General features: G+C 53.5%; 9 protein-coding genes across 9 annotated transcripts; 4 read left to right on the top strand and 5 right to left on the bottom strand.

Annotated features, from left to right (window-relative positions):
• Positions 1-59: 59 nt before the first annotated feature.
• On the bottom strand, positions 60-3,029 carry hrdA (E3 ubiquitin-protein ligase HRD1). Its single transcript, XM_073691550.1, has 3 exons — positions 2,873-3,029; positions 2,700-2,804; positions 60-2,647 (listed from the first exon to the last, which is right to left on the bottom strand). The coding sequence occupies exons 1-3, from the start codon at positions 2,894-2,896 to the stop codon at positions 482-484; spliced, it is 2,295 nt and encodes a 764-aa protein (XP_073542954.1). The 5' UTR covers positions 2,897-3,029; the 3' UTR covers positions 60-481.
• A 390-nt stretch (positions 3,030-3,419) lies between these two features.
• On the top strand, positions 3,420-5,489 carry BDV59DRAFT_189116 (putative MFS transporter). The gene is made up of 2 exons (XM_073691551.1): positions 3,420-3,776; positions 3,824-5,489. Exons 1-2 carry the CDS (start codon positions 3,525-3,527, stop codon positions 5,273-5,275), a joined length of 1,704 nt encoding a protein of 567 aa, XP_073542955.1. The 5' UTR covers positions 3,420-3,524; the 3' UTR covers positions 5,276-5,489.
• On the bottom strand, positions 5,395-5,911 carry BDV59DRAFT_206318 (VOC family protein; the record flags this gene model as incomplete). Its single annotated transcript, XM_073694781.1, has 3 exons — positions 5,395-5,418; positions 5,469-5,611; positions 5,683-5,911. The coding sequence occupies 3 exons, from the start codon at positions 5,909-5,911 to the stop codon at positions 5,395-5,397; spliced, it is 396 nt and encodes a 131-aa protein (XP_073542956.1).
• An 864-nt stretch (positions 5,912-6,775) lies between these two features.
• On the top strand, positions 6,776-7,775 carry BDV59DRAFT_189120 (putative GPI anchored glycoprotein). The gene is made up of 3 exons (XM_073691552.1): positions 6,776-7,048; positions 7,106-7,239; positions 7,303-7,775. Exons 1-3 carry the CDS (start codon positions 6,926-6,928, stop codon positions 7,685-7,687), a joined length of 642 nt encoding a protein of 213 aa, XP_073542957.1. The 5' UTR covers positions 6,776-6,925; the 3' UTR covers positions 7,688-7,775.
• A 4-nt stretch (positions 7,776-7,779) lies between these two features.
• Positions 7,780-9,825, bottom strand: BDV59DRAFT_148020 (COP9 signalosome complex subunit 1). The gene is made up of 4 exons (XM_073687316.1): positions 9,360-9,825; positions 9,268-9,312; positions 8,918-9,198; positions 7,780-8,864 (listed from the first exon to the last, which is right to left on the bottom strand). Exons 1-4 carry the CDS (start codon positions 9,493-9,495, stop codon positions 7,872-7,874), a joined length of 1,455 nt encoding a protein of 484 aa, XP_073542958.1. The 5' UTR covers positions 9,496-9,825; the 3' UTR covers positions 7,780-7,871.
• A 383-nt stretch (positions 9,826-10,208) lies between these two features.
• BDV59DRAFT_189125 (uncharacterized protein) lies at positions 10,209-11,202 on the bottom strand (the record flags this gene model as incomplete). The annotated part of the gene is made up of 5 exons (XM_073691553.1): positions 11,158-11,202; positions 10,923-11,108; positions 10,441-10,865; positions 10,358-10,384; positions 10,209-10,307 (listed from the first exon to the last, which is right to left on the bottom strand). Coding segments are annotated over exons 2-3 (340 nt in total), but the record flags the coding sequence as incomplete, so codon positions are not given.
• A 457-nt stretch (positions 11,203-11,659) lies between these two features.
• On the bottom strand, positions 11,660-13,248 carry BDV59DRAFT_148061 (ribonuclease P subunit p30 family protein). The gene is made up of 2 exons (XM_073687317.1): positions 13,109-13,248; positions 11,660-13,022 (listed from the first exon to the last, which is right to left on the bottom strand). Exons 1-2 carry the CDS (start codon positions 13,182-13,184, stop codon positions 12,145-12,147), a joined length of 954 nt encoding a protein of 317 aa, XP_073542960.1. The 5' UTR covers positions 13,185-13,248; the 3' UTR covers positions 11,660-12,144.
• A 141-nt stretch (positions 13,249-13,389) lies between these two features.
• Positions 13,390-15,388, top strand: BDV59DRAFT_189128 (casein kinase II subunit alpha/alpha'). The gene is made up of 4 exons (XM_073691554.1): positions 13,390-13,756; positions 13,847-14,220; positions 14,277-14,696; positions 14,749-15,388. Exons 1-4 carry the CDS (start codon positions 13,642-13,644, stop codon positions 14,836-14,838), a joined length of 999 nt encoding a protein of 332 aa, XP_073542961.1. The 5' UTR covers positions 13,390-13,641; the 3' UTR covers positions 14,839-15,388.
• A 510-nt stretch (positions 15,389-15,898) lies between these two features.
• Positions 15,899-20,636, top strand: BDV59DRAFT_196677 (valine--tRNA ligase; the record flags this gene model as incomplete). The annotated part of the gene is made up of 6 exons (XM_073692754.1): positions 15,899-15,929; positions 16,006-16,137; positions 16,232-18,241; positions 18,294-19,275; positions 19,532-19,570; positions 19,652-20,636. 6 exons carry the CDS (start codon positions 15,899-15,901, stop codon positions 20,634-20,636), a joined length of 4,179 nt encoding a protein of 1,392 aa, XP_073542962.1.
• Between the last annotated feature and the right edge of the window lie 96 nt (positions 20,637-20,732).

Consider the following 20,732-nt stretch of genomic DNA (forward strand, 5'->3'; position numbering starts at 1 on the left):
ATGGATCTTGCGCATCACCTACCCCAGAATAACTATTCGATCATGACTTTTTCACAGGCTCCCTGTAGAGTACTCATTCTTCTATCCTTCCGCTGTACGGAAATATTCCCACCCTCCGTTCTGGCCACAAGCGACGATCCCCCTGGCGGTCCCTCTTTTTTTCCAGCAACCGCCGTTCTTCATCCAAGTGGCAAATTCCCGGTCGAACTGTCGGCGCATTCAGCCCGGAATTAACTACGTACTATATACACGCATGGGGAAGGTATGCATCTTTTCAGTCTCATTCGCTCGGAGGAGAGCACACAAGCAACTTGGGTATGATTTTAGACTCGCTTGAAGAAAGGCCCACGAAGACAAGAACACAAACGCCGGTATCAACGCTGGTCGCCCAATGACATAATCGAAAGGAGTATAGAGAGTACAAGCATCAAGAAACCAAAATATGGGGGAAATGAACAATGCACACATATTACATCCATCGTCAATCCTCTTCGTCGGCGGCATCTTCCACCGTGGGCACCCGCGCCTTGCCCTTGGAAGGGGAGGACGATGTTGCTTCTCCATCAGCGGGATTATATCCCTCACCCACGGACGTCGCGCCGAGCTTCCCCGACTGAGTCTCTGCTGCCACGTCCGTCCAATCGTTCGACGCGGAAGTGACACTCTGGCTCACCGGAGCAGGAGTCGGGTTTGACTGCCAGTTTGGCAGGCCTTGTGGAACCGCTTCAGCGGGAGCTCCCATGCTATCTCCCGCACCACGCTCGGACGGGGCTTCTGGTGCGGACGAGGCTTGGGGACCAGCTTCCACATCAGGAGTCGGTGCCGTTTGACTTGGTTGCGGTGCAGATGTTGACGTGCCGGGAGCCGGCATTGCGCTAGGTCCGTTCTCGGTCGAGTGCAAAGGAAGCAGACTCCAGCCCTGAGGAAGGGTCAGTCCCTCCGGGAGGCGACTATCGCCCGATTCCATGGCCGGTGCACGAGGGTCGGAAATGAATTGACGGCGAGTCGTGACCGACGTCGTCTGTGTGGGAGGAACTGCAGCGTTCGAAAAGAGACTTTGAGCGGAGTCGGTGGGGTTGCTGGGGAGGCTCCGAAGCCGATTAAGCTCTCCATGTAGCAAGCGTACCAGATGTAACTGATCAGCAGTCGCGCGCAAACTGTGGATCTCCTGGAGGATCTGTTGCTCCATCTGCTGTAGCTGCAGTTGCATGTTAACAGCATTGGTGGCCGGGTTCGGCACAGGGGCCGTCGTCGGCGCCGGAGGGGGACGTCCAAAGCCAAACCCAAAGCCAATCTGTCGCGCGTCCGGACGCTGATTGTTTAATGGCGGCAAAGCATTGCCCTGGTGAATCTGCTGGTGGAGATTATGAAATAGGTCTCCTCGTCCCGCACCGAATCCGATCCGGAATGGTCCAAATTGGTATACTCGAGCGCGAGGGAGCCCATCTGCACCGCCTCTTCCGGCCTGTTGGTTAGCGTCAGGGAAGTTCGGCGGTGCGCCAGGGATGCCTGGTGCCTGACCGGCATTGGCGTCGCCTGGCTGACCGTGACCACGAGCAGGCGCAAGAACGGGGCGCCGACAGGTTGGGCAGTTCTGTTGCCGCTCTAGCCAACTCCGAAGACAAGCGAAGTGCAGAATATGACCGCAAGGCAGCTTCTTGGGACGGAGTCTCTCGGAGACACGGACGCGTGGCTGTCCAGCTCCATCGGCTGGCTGCGGCCACGGAGTCATCTCCTCACGACAGATGATGCAGACTTCTTCCCTGGTGACCTCTTCGGCAGTTGCATCGGGGTACCGCTCGTTCATATCGCGGGTTGCGTTGCGATATCGCAGGAAATCCACGATCCGTCGTCCAAAGGAGCGGATGGTAACCACGACATCGCGCAGAATATGGATCGGAAGGCCGTAGAATGTGAACAGGATGGCGAAGAAGGTGAGGTAGACCGTAAGCTTCAGGAAGTCCGTGAGAAGATCAAGGTAGAAGACCCAGCGGCCCTTCTCTTCCCAACCGGGCACATCCATTTCCATTTCGTCGATGTCATTCTCGTCCGGTAGGTTGGTCGGGGGGGCACTTTCACCCGCCTGCGCTGCCTGTCGGATAGCCTCTGCCCTCTCTTCTCTTATTTCGCGCCGCCGGTCCTCCACCTTCGCCTTCATCTGCTGGCGAGTGATATAGATCTCAACCACGGCAATGGAGTACCTGGCTGCGGTGGAGCTAGATAGGATGGTCAATATAGCAAACTCGAAGCCAAACATGACCATCATGTCTGGTCGTGCTTGTTCCAGCACCGTTGTGACGCAGTATCGCAACAAGAAGGCGTTGAACATGACCGACAGAAACAACGACACCGACAGTCTGGTGTGGAACAACCGAGGATTTGCCGGCGGTTGCTGTTCCAAGAACTCCACACGACCTTCACTGATCCAACCCCAAACCTTTCCGACCAGGAGACAGACGAACATCACCAGGAACCATGCGCCCAGCTCCCCCCGGAAGATCGTCATCGCCAGGCAGGTTTCGGTTATCGCGAACCATGCTTTTTCGTACAGCTGCTCCGTCTCGATCGGTCGCAGGGGTCCGTAGAGTAGACGCTGGAGCCAGAAAAGCAGAAAACCCACGGCCAGGAGGCAGACGTTCGTGAGGATCTAGAATAGAGTTAACACGAGGAGGCGGAGACAGCTCCGGGGATGAACGTACCATGAGATTGGCACTACTTTGGGACAAGTAGACACATGCGGAGTAGAAATTCGCCCTCTGGTGCAGTGCTTTGAGGAAGACACCGGTGGCCAGAGCCACTGAGGCCTGGAGAAATCGTCAATATTGACCCAACACCGAGAACGTCAATCACGCCTCTCAAGCGGGTCACTTACCCCAGCATACGCGGCTAATCTCATGACTAGAGGGTAGAAGAGGTGGGCAGAAAGCCCAAAGTCATTGACCAAGACAGGATATTGGCTGGGGGGTCCTGGAACCACCTCAACGGCACATTGATGGGAATTGAAACGGGGGAGAGAGGAGAATGCGAAGGGGAGAATCCGAACAACATGGGGGAAGTTCTGGACAGCTATCCATCATTATTCATCCCACCGCCCGCGGGATCTTACGTCAGCGGATACACCACAATAGATTAACTATTTAGTTAATTGCATTGTTGATAGTTATGCAATGGAGTCGCGGGGACGGAGAAGAACGCGCTGAAGGGGAAATAGTAATCTAATAGGATACAGCCCAGGTCGTGGATCCAGCATGTAGGCGATCTTGCAAAGTCCTTCAGGAACCCTCATGGACTCCCCGATCATCCTCGGGCCGCTCTCCATCTCCACGTCCACGAATATACTAGCAAGGTAACTGGTCATGTGATCTCACTGCATCAAACAGCTGAACCTTCCATACCTCCACTCTTCTTCCACCATCCTCAGTCCGATTTCATGCCGGCTGTATAAGTCGCAGTTGGCTCTCTCAGGACATACCACATCAGCAATATCGACTTCCCACCCAAACATCCATGGGGCATACGGGGCAATGACTGTGAAACGCCCTCTGTTCACCGCCAGCCGTACACAGACGCTGACGTACCTCCTGGCCGTCTGTCCCTTCTCTATTGCCTTCCTCGTCTTCATCAATTCGTCCGTCTCCTTTGTGGTCACAGAATTACTAGGCATCCGGAAAGGAGAAGGTGATGCTGTCGGAACTCTCGGATTCGCCGATGAATTGCTTGCGCTAGCCGCTTGTCCGCTGTGGGGTGTACTATCTGATCGGATAGGCGTCCGACATGTAAGAACTACCAGTGCCCCTCAATTACAGTACGCTGATTTATCCAGACGTGTGCCGCTGGTTACGGCATTATCGCTCTTTCCTTGTTCTTGTTTGTCCAGGCCAAGAATGTCTATCCCCAACTGCTCCTTGGAAGACTGCTATTCAGCGTCGGGGGCGCTGCGGTTTCAACAATGGTCACTGCGGTTCTCCCTGTAGTCACTGGAAGAAATCGTGAACAGGAATTCCACGCCACCCTAGCTGAAGAAGCACAGAGTCCACATAACAATATCCGCCAGTCAGCCTCTCCCGGGGACGCTACCCCTCGATCTAACAGCTATGCTCCCTCTTCCCGGCTAGCCGGGTTTGTTGGTGCATGTGCCGGCTGCGGTGCACTCGTGTCCCTTGCGATATTCCTTCCCCTTCCTGCTCAACTGCAGAAATGGGGGCTATCCCCTCCACAAGCCATCCAATACAGTTACTATCTCGTGGGTGCTGTCGCTCTTCTAATCAGTATCTGTTGCCTCATCGGTCTTCGCAATCTTCCAGGAGAAGAGGACAAGTCTTGGGGCTCCCTCTGGGCGTCGTCCCGCACTGAGACTGAGACTGGCCTCAGCGGCCCATCATGTGCCGTAGGCGGTCAATCGCGATATCCGTACATAGACCAACTGGGGGCAGCCGTTGTACTAGGATTTCGCCATCGCGATATTTTCATAGGCTACCTTGGCGGGTTTGTTGCGCGGGCATCATCCGTCGGTATTTCTCTATTCATTCCCCTTGCCGTCAACCATTACTACCGAATGTCGGGCCTCTGCGACAACACCCACCGAGACGGATCAAGCCCAGGCGACATCAAACAGTCTTGCCCCAAGGCATACGTCCTTGCTTCCATCTTGACCGGCGTGTCGCAACTCGTGGCGTTGATCGCTGCCCCAGTTTTTGGTTATTTGTCCGAGCGGTCCCGGCAATACCATCTTCCTCTCCTTTTTGCCTGTCTGTGCGGCACTGTCGGGTATCTGGCCTTCGGACTGATGCCTAGCCCCAACTTCTCCGGACCGGACGGAAACGCGGGCGTGTTTGTGGTCATGGCGTTGATTGGGATCAGCCAGATTGGGGCCATCGTGTGTAGTCTCGCCGTGCTAAGTAACGGTATACTGTCGATGGACGCCGACAAAGAAATTCCGAAGCAGGTTGATGGACCCGAAATCCCAGATAACCTGGAGGCAGGCTCAAGGCATGCACCTGTGGCAGAGCATGTCGGAGATTCTGGCGAGCAACAGCCTCTACTAGCTAAGCCTTCGACCCACAATACCCGACAACTATCTCATCTCAAGGGCTCAATCGCAGGGGTATACTCGCTATATGGGGGAGCCGGTATCCTCCTTCTCACCAAGCTAGGGGGTCTCCTGTTCGACGTCCTGTCTTCGGGTACGCCATTCTATATCATGGCCGGGTTCAACGGTACGTTGCTTCTTGCAGGGGTTATCGGGGGCCTGGTAAGCCATTCCCAAAAAAAGTGAATTTGGAATAATCGTGCGTTATTATGATATCCACATGAGCTTTCAAGCAAGAAAATAGACGACATCGATAGTTGATGTCAGCGAAAATTCCCAGTTTCATCTTCGGCGTTATAGTTATGCTACTTCTCCGGGGCGTGGATGACCTAGCGGGGTCAGCATACTATTCTCTATACATCATGAATGCAGCACGTACCAACTCAACGTTATTTCCCAGCGGATCCAGCACAAATGCGCCGTAGTAGTTGGCATGATACTCGGGGCGTAAGCCGGGCGGGCCATTACACGTTCCGCCGGCGGCAATGGCCGCCTTGTGGAAGGCATCAACGGTAGCTCGGTCTATACTTGCTCAGTAATTTTATCAAGCGATATGCCACTGCGAGTCCGAAAGGACAAGGACGGGGACAAACCGGGCGCGGTAAAAGCAAAGTGCACTGATTGCGGCGCTGGACCTTCTTTTATAGAGACCCAGAAGTCAGGGACCTGGTCACCCAGACCTATGGCTCCGGGGAACTTCATGATCTCTTTGTAATTCAGCGGGGAGAGAGCGGCTTTGTACCACTCAATTATCGCTTCGAATCTATCGGGCGGGACGAAGATGCCCAGGTGGTCGATTTTACTGCTTGGAAGGTCCGTCATTTTTGATTTCCGGTTCTCAATTATTTAGTGCCGTTTGAGGTGGGATTGTGGTGACTCGTGGTCGTGGAGGCCGATTTATAGATCCATGATTCTTCATGAGGGGCGCGTACTTGGCGACAATCCGTTTGAGTTCTGATACGAGGGGATGTCGGGTCAGCATTGGTAGCATTGGTAGAGTGGCGCCACGATGATGTCTGCGTTGTTCATGTCCGAGAGATTCCAACGATATATGAGGGGTGACCAGCTGTAGTTGATGTTCGAGACGCATCGATGTACTTGGCGACTGTTTGACCTCCGACTGTCGCATTGGATGGTTTGACGACCGTTTAAGAGTTCGTGGATGGTGTGACTGACTAACGATTATAGCATTAATGAATTAGAGAATAAAGTAGAAACCTAAAGCGTCGCTTTTCTAAAGCCATGTACTCCTGGTCAACAACATATATACTCCTAACTTACACACCACGTACCCATACTCTACAGTGCAGGTTTGACCACAACAACTATATACACGTACAAAGAAAGAGACTAAAACCATTTACCTAGATTTACTGTAGCGATTTAGAGATGAAGAGCTGAGTGATATCAGGCAGATGCCCCGACATGTCGTTGATACATCGAATCCAGGTATACACTAACGAGGACTATCAGATAAGCTCCACATAAGCATCTCGCTTGACCAAGGGACCAGCGTCAGTATTAATAGATCGTGAGAAAAGGCAACTTGGAGCGAGGAACCAAGAGACACGATCCAATCACTCGGGGTTCAGGTGAGACGGCTCTAGCCAGGAGTAGCCTAGCTGCGCCATGAGTGTCACTATTGTGCATCCTGCACAACAGAGGCTTTTGGAATGACTGCTCATGGCTGAATCCCAGTATAGGGGCAGATTAGAGTCAGAATATTCTATAAAATACTATGTGACCCATAAAATATTTCAAACAAAGTCCACTATCCCTGTCATTCCTTACCCATCAGCCCCGCCAGTCGTTACAGTCCAGAAACCAACCTCAACCATGCATACCGCAACGCTTTCCGCCGCCATCCTGATAATCACCTCCGTCGTCGCCGACGACATCGTCTCTCTTTTCGTCCCCGTCCTCGACGATGAGCCAATTGTGGGAAAGCTCTTGGGAACCGTACGTCCCAACTAGCTCCTCGCAAGACCATATCCCTAACACACCCGGATTGCATAGAGAGGGCAAATGACCTCGTATGCCCTCAACTGTCCAACCTCAGTCCCCGCCGAGTCCTGCTATTTCCCCGAGGAGGGCTATACCATGGCCCAGGGCCCATCCTCTTTCGAATGGACATATTCATACAGCGGATTGTAAGCCCAGACTACCTTTCGAAATAGTAGTTCCCCGTGGCTCTAACCGTACTGCAATTGAAGCCAAGCGTCTCAAGACTGCACTTTCCTGTCCACAACGGGCGTCCGCTGCACCGCCACCATGGTGGAGGACGGCCAGACCGTAGTGAGCAAAGCCCAGTTCACCACCGATAGCATCACCTTCCACCCGGTCACCATCACCGCCACCGAAACCCAGGACGGCGCCTCTACCACCGCGGCGGCGGCTACTACTGGCGGCTCGCCGTCCATGACATCCGCTACGGCGACGGCAACGACCGCCCCGATGGACGGGAATAAAACCTCCGGCGCGACTACCGCGGTGAGCGCGGCGCACGCGACCAGCGATAATGCTGCAATGGCTTGTGCGACAGGATCCCCTGTATGGATTGCTGGAGCGGCAATGGGGATGGCTCTAGCTATGGTATAAGTTACTAGCTTATCTGTTTGATAGGTAATTTTGGGGGATTGTACGCGTTATGGGGTCCATCAATCCAGTGTATACTAGAGTAACAGTGTCTTGTAATACGTTTCTGCTTTAACTACTGTCCATAACGCAGCCATTCCGTTTCTAGTCATTAGCAAGTCATATATCTGCCTACACGAGGAGCTATTTAGAAGTTACCCGCGGCACGCTGGAACTTGGACGGCCCTCTTTCCCGCGTGTTCTTCTCGCGAACCTCGAGCCCCGAACGGATGATGTTGGTCCGGAGCAGTCGCAGATGCGCCTCGCGATTATACTCCGCCACGCTCCGCAGCGCGGCCTGCTGCACGTCCGTGCGCAAGTCGGCCTGGTTCGACACGAGCACCATTTTCTCCAGATCGATGCGGGCGTCCAGCGTGCCGTCCTCGATTAGCCCGAGCAGTTCCTGCACAAACGGAGACTTGAGGTCGATGGGAGCCACCGGTTGGCCGCTGGCGCCGCCCAAGACGAAGATCCTCGACATAGACTCCAGTGTCACGCGACTAAAGGGAACGAGATACTGCTGGATGGATTTGGTGCGGATGCGGGTGAACAGCGTGCGGACATGGCGTTGGAGATGGATATCGAGGAGATAGTCGGTGGCGTAAGCCTCAAGGATCTCCAGACACGGCTGGAATTTCGAACTGCAGAAGAATGAGATGGCCCGACGGATGTGGGGTTCTAGTTCGAGGAAGTTACGGAACGAGCTGTTGTCAAGCACGCGACGCTGGAGCTCGTTGCGGTCCATCGAGGCCAACGCGCATAGGCCACCGTACACGGCGACGTCGTTGGCGGTGAGTACTTCGTTGTATGAGTCTCCCAGGCTCGGATCCGTGCCCAGGAAGGTGTTCGCAGCGTCGAGGTAATATCCAGAGTGCAGCTGTGAGAGACCGAGTGCAGCGGACATTTTCGGCTGGTTCTTGGCCTGTTCTTCCTGCTTCGATTGGACGTTGCGGAGCCTCTGCACATTTGACTGAACGCTGAGCCAGTCACCGCGTTCAATTGCCACGTTGATAATCTTGAAGAGCATGGACGCAATGTGAGTGGGTGTTGTACAGTAGTCGCGCATGCGAGAGTAGGCCTTGGATGCGTTGACGAGGTCGCCAATTTGATGGTAATGCTGCCCAAGATCCTCATTTCCCATCTACCGCTGTCAGCAAGGATCTGTGCCTATTCAAGAGGAAAAGGGAAGATTACCCGTATACTTTCTTTGATCAGATTATTCTTATAGCCCCGTAGTTCATGCTCCAGCCGGTCCGTCTCAGCCTTGACCATCTTCTGCATCCGTTCCACCCATTCCGTGTCGCGCTTGGCTTCCGGTTCATTCGGCGCAACTTCTGCCAGGGCTTGAACAGCACACTCGTACCTGGATACATCTTTCCCCGATTTGGCTTCAGAAATTGCGCCTTTGAGTGCCTCGACTGATAAGTAGGAGGAACAAGTGCCAATGAGGTAAAGCCGATTGTATCGCGTTCGCCCTGAGAGGATATGTCGTGAGCAAAGAATACCAGAAACAGAAGCGACGAGAGTCAAACTGTAACGCATACCAGTGTAGTTTGCAATGTATGATTCTAGTTCGAACTTGGGTGGGTCTGCATCTGTCAGTATGGTTTCCTTCAACTGGCAAGGAATCGCGTACCATCCACCTTGACAAAGGGACCTGTGGATGCTGCACTTCCGGTTATATTTTCGAGATCAACAGCTCCCGTACCGGGAGAAGGGCCTGGATAAACCGTAGAAGGAGCGTCGAATGCGTCGGGCGGCAATGACTCCATCCTGCTATCTGTGCAGCACCTGCGCCGGTCGCAGGTAAATTGCTACCGCGATGAATGCTATACAGTGCCGGTTCGCCTTCTAACTCAAACGAAAGCGTTCTCAGACCCGTCCTTAACCACGATTGGGAGTCTGACGGCGAGGAAGATGGGCTGTACCGCAGAGTGGAGAAGCTCGTGCGTGCGGTTCTGGGAGTCTGGGGACGTATCCGAGGATAGAGGGAGGTAATCTGTATGATAGACAGCAACAACACCAGGAACGAATAGGTGTAGAGGAGGACTTGTATCGTGGAGCAAGTCCAGCGCAAGAAGGGGACCAGACGAGGTTAAAGATATGGTGTTCATCATCATCATCGTTCCGCACGATATCAACAGCACCAGGCCTCACCGCTCTCAGCACCGCCTTAAGGACCTGCCAGTGAGGTCATCGTCGTCTACTCAGAATCTTTTGACTACAATGGAGTACATAGGTAGCTATGAAAACTCCTATATGCATTTTAATCGACGAGGAGAATTGTGTCAGATTATGAAGCTAAAATACGGGCCTCATCTTTATCTACTATCTTTCGACTGAACAGTTGCCATTTCCTTTCATGAATCCCACAGCACACTACCTGACGTCCTCAACACAGTTCCCCTTTTGGAGCCACACCGGTATCGACAGTTTTCAAAGCAAAGATCCGCCATTTCCACAGTACTCGTGGCTGCTCTGGACGCCGCTAGCGTTGAAAACACCGTCTGTGATTATAATGTCGTCTTCTACCTGTCTGGCAGCCGACGAACTGACTGGGGCACCTTGCGCCGCAGCACAGGTCCTAGGATGATGTATTAACACCAGTTGGAGAAGCGTCGACAGGTATCTTACCCAGAATATTCAGAGCTGCCCGTGTCCCTGCGAAAGTTAACATAAAATATCCAAAGATGCTTGAAAAGGCCGTAGCTACTTACGATTGCATTGCGGCCATGCTATTCCCACTGTTGCTAGATGTTTCCTTAGTCTTCAAGTACTGCTGAGAATGAAAGTTCTGGGTTTCGTACTCGCCGGTGCTTATTCCGATGGAAGTTCTAGACCTTATTATATCAGCGCTATTCCAGCAACAGAACGGGGAACCAACTGGGGAGTAAGTGTAGGTGTGCTCGTGTTTGAGGACCGAGAGGTACTATATAACGTCAGATTATTTAACCGTCACTCAATTCATAATGTTATCTTACTTCATAGGCTCCCGGCCAGAAGGAAGAGCATCATTGGTCAGAGGGGGGGAAAGACTCCTAGGGTCGTTGCGACGGCCAGGTCGATAAGAGTCTCTTCCGCGAGAACGATAACCAGGGGCGCGATTTCCACGACTTCTGTTTGAGACACGGAAAGAATTGTTCTAAGCGTGTTTGGTTAAATAATCATGCCAATATTTCTCGAACTGCGGTCCACGAACACCGACCGCGATTCTCGCATCACCAGTGAAGCTTATATTGCTCTGTTGAAGCTGGTCTTCAGCGTAACGCCGCATCGCTACCTGGTGTCGGTGGCGTAGCACACGATGGTTTCCACGGGGAGGCTGATTGCGTGACTCTCTTATTCTGGTGTTCAATGGCATGTTGAGTCGCTGAACCATAGGTCCCTATGTAATGTCAGTAAGAACTTTTCCAGTTGGAATATTTCCGACGAACAAGAGTCAGAAGTGCTTCGCGGACTGGACAATTGGCAGCGAGGTGTCCAGGCTCGTAGCAGAGGTGACAGATGCGTGTGGTCTGGGGCACTGTTAGATCCATGTGTTTTGGATAGGTAAGGTCCATCTGAAGCCTACGATATCCTCGTAGATGCGGGTGTCTCGAGACATGATGGCCGATGACACACATCAGGTAGTTGAAGGGAAAAGTGAAGGGAAAGGCTGAGAATAGAGACAGAGGAAGAAAGATGGAAGAAGCAAAGAAGGATTTTCAAGTGACAGGAAAGGCGGGCCTGCCACCGTAAGAACAGCCTCCTCTCCGGCAGGTAGTCAGGTGAAGGTAGGTTCGGAGGGCGAGTTTAGAAGGCACCTCCTTTATATAAAAGTGTGTTGTATTGCCCCCATCAGTCCTGGTAAGAAACAGGCTGCATGCCAACTAGGGGACTGTACCGTAGATCAGCTCTCATCGCAAGCTGTTTGGAAGCCTATATTGTAATTACGAATGACAATCGGTTTCCAGATGGTTGATTGAATAGAATGTAGATCGTATGCTATCTATGTGGACAGCCAATATGCAATACTGTTGGACACTTCACGTCTGAAGTACGTTGTATTGATCAAATCTTCACATTATCATGCTCCTTTCTCATTTGGTATTAATTTACCTGCAAAGAAGAACTGGATAGCAGGACTTGATAAAACAGCCTTATATCTCCACTTTGGAAGATGGGCTGGAGTGAAGTAGGTTAATCTGCTCCGAGAAGCTTCTCTGATATCATGCCGCGAGCCGAGATGATCATGCGATGACAGTACCGCTTTGAAAATATTTATTCGCGGCACGGTTGACATGGAACGACACATTGTAGTCGTAGGCCATATATCGCCATAGGACGAAATTTCGGCTCTCCATGATATGGCACCGTTCTGACTTGGAGAGATGGTCCATCCCATCTCCCGATAGGGTTGACAAACAGAACACCAAGGGTGCTTAACTATTTGTACGGGACGCTTCCTCGCCGCCAGCGGCTTCCAATCGAGCTTTCTTAGCTCTGCGCTTCATCTCGCGTTTAGACAAAGGTTTCTCAATCTCCTCAACGATTACTTCGGACCCGATAGATGCTTTCCGCTTCAGGCTATCCCCGTTGCCTTCAGGCTTGGAGGCTTCCGTCCCCGTAGAGGCGGTGTTCTTTTGATTCAGCGGCAACTTCTCTGCCTTCGGTTTCGGTTTCGGCTTTTCACCCCCATCCACGACGTCGATAATGCCTCGCCAACTGGTCCGCTTCAACTTGGCTAGGGCGGTCACTTTCCTTGCCTCCTCGCAGATCGCCTCCTTACCGCGCTCCTGTGACAGCCCCCAGACACACGTCAGATTTATCACATCCCACGGTGCTCGAACGGCCAGCGCTCTCCGGGCTTCACTTGACACAATGATGCCCCGCCCGCGCGTGGCCCGGATCAAAGCCATGGAATTGCCGATCAGATTTCGTCGCGCGTCAACGCCACTACCGGTGATCCCGGGACCGTAGCAGATCTCAAAGCGGACACCACGTGCGATCGCGGCTGAGAGCATCTTGAACTTGAAGTGGTACGGTAGGCGGACGGACAGATCGAGCGAGATCACGTCGCATTCCATACTGGTACAGGCGTTCAGAAGGGCCTTCTCAGTGGTGGGACGCAGAGCCACCAGATCGTAGACCTGCGATAGACTAGTGAGGCGCTGGTTCTGCGCCGGGTCCGAGATGGTCAGGTTCATGCGGGTCAGCAGCGTCAGGCCCTTCGGTATATTGGTCGGCGCGGACGGCGGCGTCGGGTTGGGAGGAAGCTTTCCACTTAGACTCTGGGAGAGAGCGACTGTTGTGTAACCGACTGTGGTAGTCAGGTTAGCGCTTCATGTGGCCTTTTCCCAGAACTGCGAGTCAGGTGTTGGGTGGTAGTAGAAGGTAGTCACATACGTTCGGCGAGAAAGTTCAGAGTGGCGGAGATCTCGGGGTCATCCGGGGCGTAGGGTACGTTGAGATCATAGAACATGATGGCGCGCTTTAAGGGAAGCTCTGCGCCCCTGTCTGCCTGGACTCTTGTGCTTCTCTGATGGGAGAGCACCGGAACTGTCCGAGAAAGGAAACCTGCAAATCACCGGGCGCATCAACTGTTTCGCCGAACCCCCGACAGCTTCTTTTCCATTGGACTCCACGTGACCCGTCCCAAGGCGGAGCGAAACCCAGTCGGGATCATCCTCCACTGAATCTCTCCTCTAGGGTGTCAGTCCATCGTTGCTCGGGACGATAGCACGGCTGCACGGTTTAAACGGGCTCCCTCGCTCCGGTTCTTGCAGCTGCTGTTGTCAGTCCATTTCTTCTGCTCAATTCCTTTCATCATTCCGTCCTTGCTTGTCACCACCTTCCTCCTCTTGCTCCTCTACCCCGCCGCATTTCATCTCCCATATCCGATTGTGGGCTCGACAGCCTGCTTCTCAGCCGCCAACACTATGGCGCGCGTCTACGCTGATGTGAACGAGCATATGCCTCGTTCTTACTGGGATTATGACAGTGTGAACATTTCCTGGGGTGTTCTGGAGAACTACGAAGTCGTGCGCAAGATTGGTAGGCAACCCGTTTATATGCCGCTTCCACCGTGCTACCGTGCGGTGACCGTGGATATGATGGACGTGTTACTGACTGTTTCCATCGTAGGCCGCGGAAAGTATTCGGAAGTTTTCGAGGGCATCAACGTTGTCAACTACCAGAAGTGTGTCATCAAGGTCCTCAAGCCGGTGAAGAAGAAGAAGATTAAGCGTGAGATCAAAATCCTCCAGAATCTTGCGGGTGGTCCCAACGTCGTTGCCTTGCTGGATGTGGTACGCGATAGCCAGAGCAAGACCCCTAGTCTGGTATTTGAAAACGTGAACAATACCGACTTCAGGACGCTCTATCCCCGTTTCAGCGACTATGATGTTCGTTTCTACGTGTATGAGCTTCTGAAGGCACTGGACTTCTGCCACAGCAAGGGTATCATGCACCGTGATGTGAAGCCCCACAACGTTATGATCGATCATGAGAAGCGCAAGGTTTGTTTTGATATCGTCCTGTATTTGATGCCACGTTAGCTAATGTTGGTCCTTAGCTCCGACTGATCGATTGGGGTCTGGCCGAGTTCTATCACAAGGGAACCGAGTACAACGTGCGTGTTGCCTCGAGATATTTCAAGGGCCCAGAGTTGCTCGTTGACTTCCAAGAATACGATTACTCGCTGGACATGTGGTCTCTCGGGGCCATGTTCGCCTCCATGATCTTCCGCAAGGAACCTTTCTTCCACGGACAGAGCAACTCAGACCAGCTGGTCAAGATTGCCAAGGTTCTTGGGACGGAAGAACTGTTCGAGTACCTGGACAAGTACGAAATTGAACTGGATCCTCAGTACGACGAGATTATCTCTCGCTTCCCCCGGAAACCCTGGCTTTCCTTCGTCAACCCCGACAACCAGCGCTTCGTCAGCGATGAGGCCATTGATTTCCTAGACAAGCTGCTTCGATATGACCATGCTGTGTGTTCCTCTCTCTAGTTTATGTTTTTACAAATTGCTGACCCCGTTGTAGGAGCGGCTCACTGCCCAAGAGGCCATGGCCCATCCTTACTTTGACCCAGTCCGGCCATCCGACCAAGCCCGGAACAACACGGCTCTTTAGATTGTGGAATTCAAGACGTTAGCAGGAATCCTTTTTGATCTCTCCGACAACCATCGAATTGTCATTCAGCGTTCCTTGAGACTTATGCCGTATGGCCGCCGTTTGATGGCCACCAACTTGGTTTGGATCTGGGGTTTTATATCGAGTGGGCACAGGCGGCGGTTCTCATTCGCCCGAAGAAAAATACGAGAAAACTACAAGGTCATGGAGCAACGGTCGTTGCGACTCCGGTGAACGCCCGACAGTGCTATTCCTGCAATGCGTTGATGACATATGGATGGAGATGACGATGATGAACCGATGACATACACCTAATATGTTGGGTACCGAGCCCATCCTAGCTCACTCCTCTTGGCGTATTCTGTGGACTCTAGTGGTGTTTAGAGTGGGGACTACTTCGCTCTTGTTTGATTCAGCGTAACATAGTTCAATGATCTTGCATGCGACGTACTTCCGTTTCTCTCTTTTTAGTGTTTGATGCGTGTGGTCGGGCCGGTGTTGAGGGACTTGATGTGTTTAGGTCTGTTTCACATATTGAATAAGACTCGATAAAGTTTTCTACAAATAATATCATGGGAGGGTCCCTGTACTCTGTGGGTGACGAAATCCATGCTGCGTGGGTTGCATAGTGCAGCGATGACTCATCCTGGAAGTAAACGGTATGCATCACGTGACATACAAGAAACCTCGAATTGACGAAGAAACAGCGGCGGAAAAAGGGATGGAAAGGAAGACGAACAACCCAATTGAATACAGTTGACTATGGCAGACGTAAACAATTGGTATCTGAGGGCATCCTGACCTCGCCACTGCCGCCATACGCATCTACCTGCCTCAGTACTACCGTAAGCCGGCGTTCTCCACTATGACCGGCCGCCGTGCCAATCTCTCTCCTGCGCCAGGAAATTTGATTGCCCACAACCTTCAGTCGAGCCCCTCCCCCTCCTTCCTCTTCTATCACCCTTGAAGTTCCCCGGTGGTCAAGATACTCATCCGGCGATTCGTGGCGCAATCGGCGCCTTGGAGATTTACTCCTCCTATCTATCGTTCATTTTCCAGAATGGCTCAACCGTCTGCTCCCCAAAATCCCAGTGAGTTCCTCTTCTGACTCATGGTCTGTTGGCCATGTTGTGGTGGGATATTGGACTGACTGGATGACTTCCCTAGCTGGCGAGCCCGCTGCTCCCGTGGTTGATACTCCTCCCCAGGCGGATGATAAGACGAGAAACCAGAATGCCGACGTCGCTACCAAGACCGCGGACGGCTCTGCGCCGCCCAAGGTGAAGACCGAGAAAGAGTGTATGTTTTTTGCGCATCGGAAGTCTCGGCGTTTCAGTGACGGAGTGTATGGAAACAATATTGAGCAATGTCTAACGTGGTGGACATCATATAGTGGAACGTGAGCGACGCAAAGCCGAGAAAGCGAAAAAGTTCGCCGAGAAGCAGGCAAAGGCCGCTGCTGCGAAACCTGCTGCCCCCAAGGCGGAAAAGAAGGCCAACAAGGTCGAGAAGGAGAAGACGACTGATGCATATGATCCCAAGGTCATCGAGTCCGGCCGTTATGAATGGTGGGAGGAGCGCGGCCTCTTCCTGCCCGAGTTTGGTCCTGACAACAAAGTCAAGCCGGAGGGCTACTTCGTCATTCCCATCCCTCCCCCCAACGTTACCGGATCGCTTCACATGGGCCACGCTCTCACCAATGCCCTTCAAGACACCATGATTCGCTGGCAGCGTATGAAGGGTAAGACCACGCTGTGGCTTCCCGGTATGGACCACGCCGGTATCTCGACACAAAGCGTGGTGGAGAAGATGCTCTGGAAGAAGGAAAAGAAGACCCGTCATGATCTGGGTCGCCAGGCGCTCATGGACCGCGTCTGGGCCTGGAAGCACGAGTACCACGCCAACATCAAGAACGCCCTGCGTCGGGTTGGTGGCTCCTTCGACTGGACCCGTGAGGCGTTCACCATGGACCCCAACTTGTCCGCGGCTGTGACGGAGACCTTCGTGCGCCTCCACGAAGAAGGTGTGATCTACCGCGCTAACCGTCTTGTCAACTGGTGTGTGGCCCTCAACACCTCCCTCTCCAACCTCGAAGTCGAGAACAAGGAAGTGGAAGGACGCACGCTGCTGGATGTGCCCGGCTATGAGCGCAAGGTCGAGTTTGGTGTCCTGACTCACTTCTGCTACGAGATCGATGGCACCAAGGAGCGCATTGAGATCGCCACCACCCGTCCGGAGACCATGATCGGTGATACCGGTATCGCGGTGCACCCTGAAGACCAGCGCTACAAGCACCTGATTGGCAAGGCTGCGCGTCATCCGTTCGTGGACCGCCTGCTGCCTATCGTTGGCGATGCTGATGTCGATCCCGAGTTCGGTACTGGTGCCGTGAAGATCACTCCGGCCCACGATTTCAACGATTTTAACCGCGGAAAGGCTCACAACCTGAAGTTCATCTCTGTTCTGAATGATGACGGTACCTTCAACAAGAACGGTGGTCCTTTCGAGGGCATGAAGCGTTTCGATGCCCGTTACAAGGTCATCGAGCTGCTCAAGGAGAAGGGTCTGTACGTGAAGTGGGAGAATAACCCCATGAAGATTCCTCGCTGCGCCAAATCCAACGATGTCATCGAGCCTATCCTTAAGCCCCAGTGGTGGATGCGCATGAAGGACCTTGCTGAGCCGGCCATCAAGGCTGTGCAGGATGGCGATATTGTCATCAAGCCTGAATCTGCCGAAAAGAGCTACTACCGCTGGATGACAAACATCAACGACTGGTGTCTCTCCCGACAGCTCTGGTGGGGTCACCAAGCTCCCGCTTATCTTGTCAAGATCGAGGGCGAGGAGTGCGACGATAGTGATGGCAACTACTGGGTCTCAGGCCGCACTGAGGAGGAGGCCCAGAAAAAGGCTGAGGCGAAATTCCCTGGCAAGAAGTTCTCTCTCGAAAGGGATCCTGACGTCCTCGACACATGGTTCTCTTCTGGTCTGTGGCCCTTCTCTACCCTTGGCTGGCCCCGCCAGACCCATGACCTGGAGAACCTCTACCCTACTTCCGTCCTGGAAACCGGTTGGGACATCCTCTTCTTCTGGGTCGCCAGAATGATCATGCTTGGTATCAAGATGACCGGCAAGATCCCCTTCCGGGAGGTGTACTGCCACTCCCTCATCAGAGACTCCGAGGGCCGCAAGATGTCCAAGTCTTTGGGTAACGTCATTGATCCTCTGGATGTCATGGAGGGAATTGACCTCCAGTCACTTCACGCGAAGCTACTCACTGGTAACCTTGCCGACAAGGAAGTGGCTACTGCGACTAAGTACCAGAAGAAGGCGTTCCCGAAGGGTATCCCCGAGTGCGGTGCTGACGCCCTGCGTTTCGCTCTTGTTTCTTACACTACTGGTGGTATGTTCATGTGCTCTATTAACTTCTAGAACCTAAGCTCATTACGTTGCAGGTGGTGATATTGCCTTCGATATCCAGGTCATTCACGGATATCGCCGTTTCTGTAACAAGATCTACCAGGCCACCAAATTCGTTCTTGGAAAACTGGGCGACGACTTCAAGCCCCTGCCTGCCCCTACCAAGTCCGGCAAGGAGTCTCTTTCGGAGCGGTGGATCTTGCACAAGTTCAACACCGCCACCAAGGAGATTAACGAGGCTCTGGAGCAGCGCGACTTTTCCGTGGTTGCGACTACCGTTTACCAGTACTGGTACGCCCAGCTGTGCGATGTGTTCATCGAGAACTCCAAGTCGCTCCTTGCGCCGGAAGTCCCTGCTGATGTCCAGGAGACCGCCAAGCAGACCCTGTACACTGCTCTGGAGGGTGCCTTGACCCTGATCCACCCCATCATGCCCTTCGTTACGGAGCACTTGTGGCAGCGTCTGCCCCGCCGTCCCGGTGACAGCACCATCTCGATTATGAAGGCCAAATACCCCGAGTACAGACCCGAGTTCAATGACTCCGAAGCCGAGACTGCCTATGAACTCGTCCTGAACGTCTCCAAGGCCATCCGCTCCATCCTCGCCCAGTACGAGATCAAGACCAAGGGCGAAATCATTGTCCACACCTACGATGCTACTAGCCACAAGACTGTCTCGAACGAACTCAGCATCATCAAGTCGCTCGGTGGCAAGACCCTGGGCGATCTTAGTGTCGAGAGCCCGGAGAACACCGCCCGCCCCACGGGATGTGTGGTGTCCGCCGTCGGTTCGCAGGCCGCCGTCTACCTTCGCGTGTCTAAGGAGGTGGCTCTCGAGCAAGAGGAGAAGGCTAAGGCTAGTCTTAACAAGGCTCGTGAGACCGTGCGCCGTCAGCAGACCCTCGTGAGCAGCCCCGCCTGGCAGGAAAAGGCCAAGCCCGAGGTGCGCGAGACGGAGGAGAAGAAGCTTCGCGACGCTGAGAGTGAGGCTACCCGGCTGGAGGAACAGATCCACGAGTTTGAGAAGCTGCGGCTGGATTAGAGTAGCATGGTGACATATAGTTAAATGATATTTTAAGTTCGAAGGTATTATTAGGGATTAGGTGATGGAAGATACCTAGGAACTACTAGTAGTCTTAAGGAGAAAGAAATGGTAAGGAGGCCGAGATTAAGCTTATCGATAAGGAATGCCAAGCCTCTTCCGCCAAACTTTTTCCTCCGCCTTTTCTCGATTTTCCGTTTGGTCGGTGATTTTCAACACCTCATCTTTCAGCCATCAGGAGGAACACTTCGCCAAGATGCTTAGAGAAGTGTAAGAGAACCCGATCTACCATCGACGCCCTCTGGGGTGAGAAAGAAAGACACTCCGGGCTAACGTGAAATCTCTGCACAGGAAGCCCAAGAATCCGCGCACTGCGCGCATCCTGAAGGCCAAGGAGCCTCAACTCATCGAGCCGCCGAAACGCACGCTGGTGATGCATGGATCGAAATGTCCGATGGCGCTGAACACAGTGCTGAAGACTTTCCACTCGCTGACGAGGCCGAACTCGGTCCTGTTCCACAAGAAGAACGAGAACATCCACCCCTTCGAGAACACCGAGAGCCTGGAGTTTCTAGCCAACAAGAACGAGTGCGGCATTGTGGTGTTTGGCAGCAGCAGCAAGAAGCGTCCCAACTGCGTGACCATCGCCCGCATCTTCGACTCCAAGTTGCTGGATATGGCCGAGCTGCTGCTCCTGCCTAACCCGGACGGCGGGGAGATTCCCTCCATCAACAACCTGACCATGCAGATCCCGGTGGGCATGCGTCCGCTACTGATGTTCGCTGGGAGTGCCTGGGACGACGCCACGTCGTCGGTGCACGTGCTGCTGAAGAGCATGTTCCTGGATCTGTTCAAGGGCGAGACCTCCGATAAGATCGACGTCGAGGGACTACAGTATGCGCTGATGATCGGGGCTGAGGAGCCCACGGAGGGTCTTGCGCCCGTCGTCCATCTGCGCTGGTACAAGATCCGCACCAAGCGGAGCGGCCACAAGCTGCCCCGTGTCGAGCTTGATGAGATCGGCCCCAAGTTCGACTTTAAGGTCGGGCGCATCCAGGAAGCGCCGCGCGAGGTCATGAAGGAGGCGCTGAAGCAGGGCAAGCGGCCGAATGAGGACGTCAAGCTAAAGAAGAACATTGAGCTGGATCCTCTCGGTGACAAGATGGGTCGGGTGCATCTGGCCAAGCAGGATCTGGGTGGTTTGCAGACCCGCAAGATGAAGGGATTGAAGCGGCGCGCGGGCGTGGAGTCCGATGAGGAGGACAACGATGTGGATATGATGGAGGTGGATGAGGTCTCGGAGGATGAGGGACCCAAGAGGGTCAAGACGGCTTGATGATGGGATGTGCGGTATATTGTTCTACTCTGTTACTTAGGTGTTCTGCACCCGGCGTTCCCGGCGGTTGATGATTTGGCTATGCATACTACTCTG

This window comes from Aspergillus ambiguus, assembly GCF_047715705.1.
Source record: "Aspergillus ambiguus strain CBS 117.58 unplaced genomic scaffold BDV59scaffold_61, whole genome shotgun sequence".
NCBI lineage: Eukaryota > Fungi > Ascomycota > Eurotiomycetes > Eurotiales > Aspergillaceae > Aspergillus > Aspergillus ambiguus.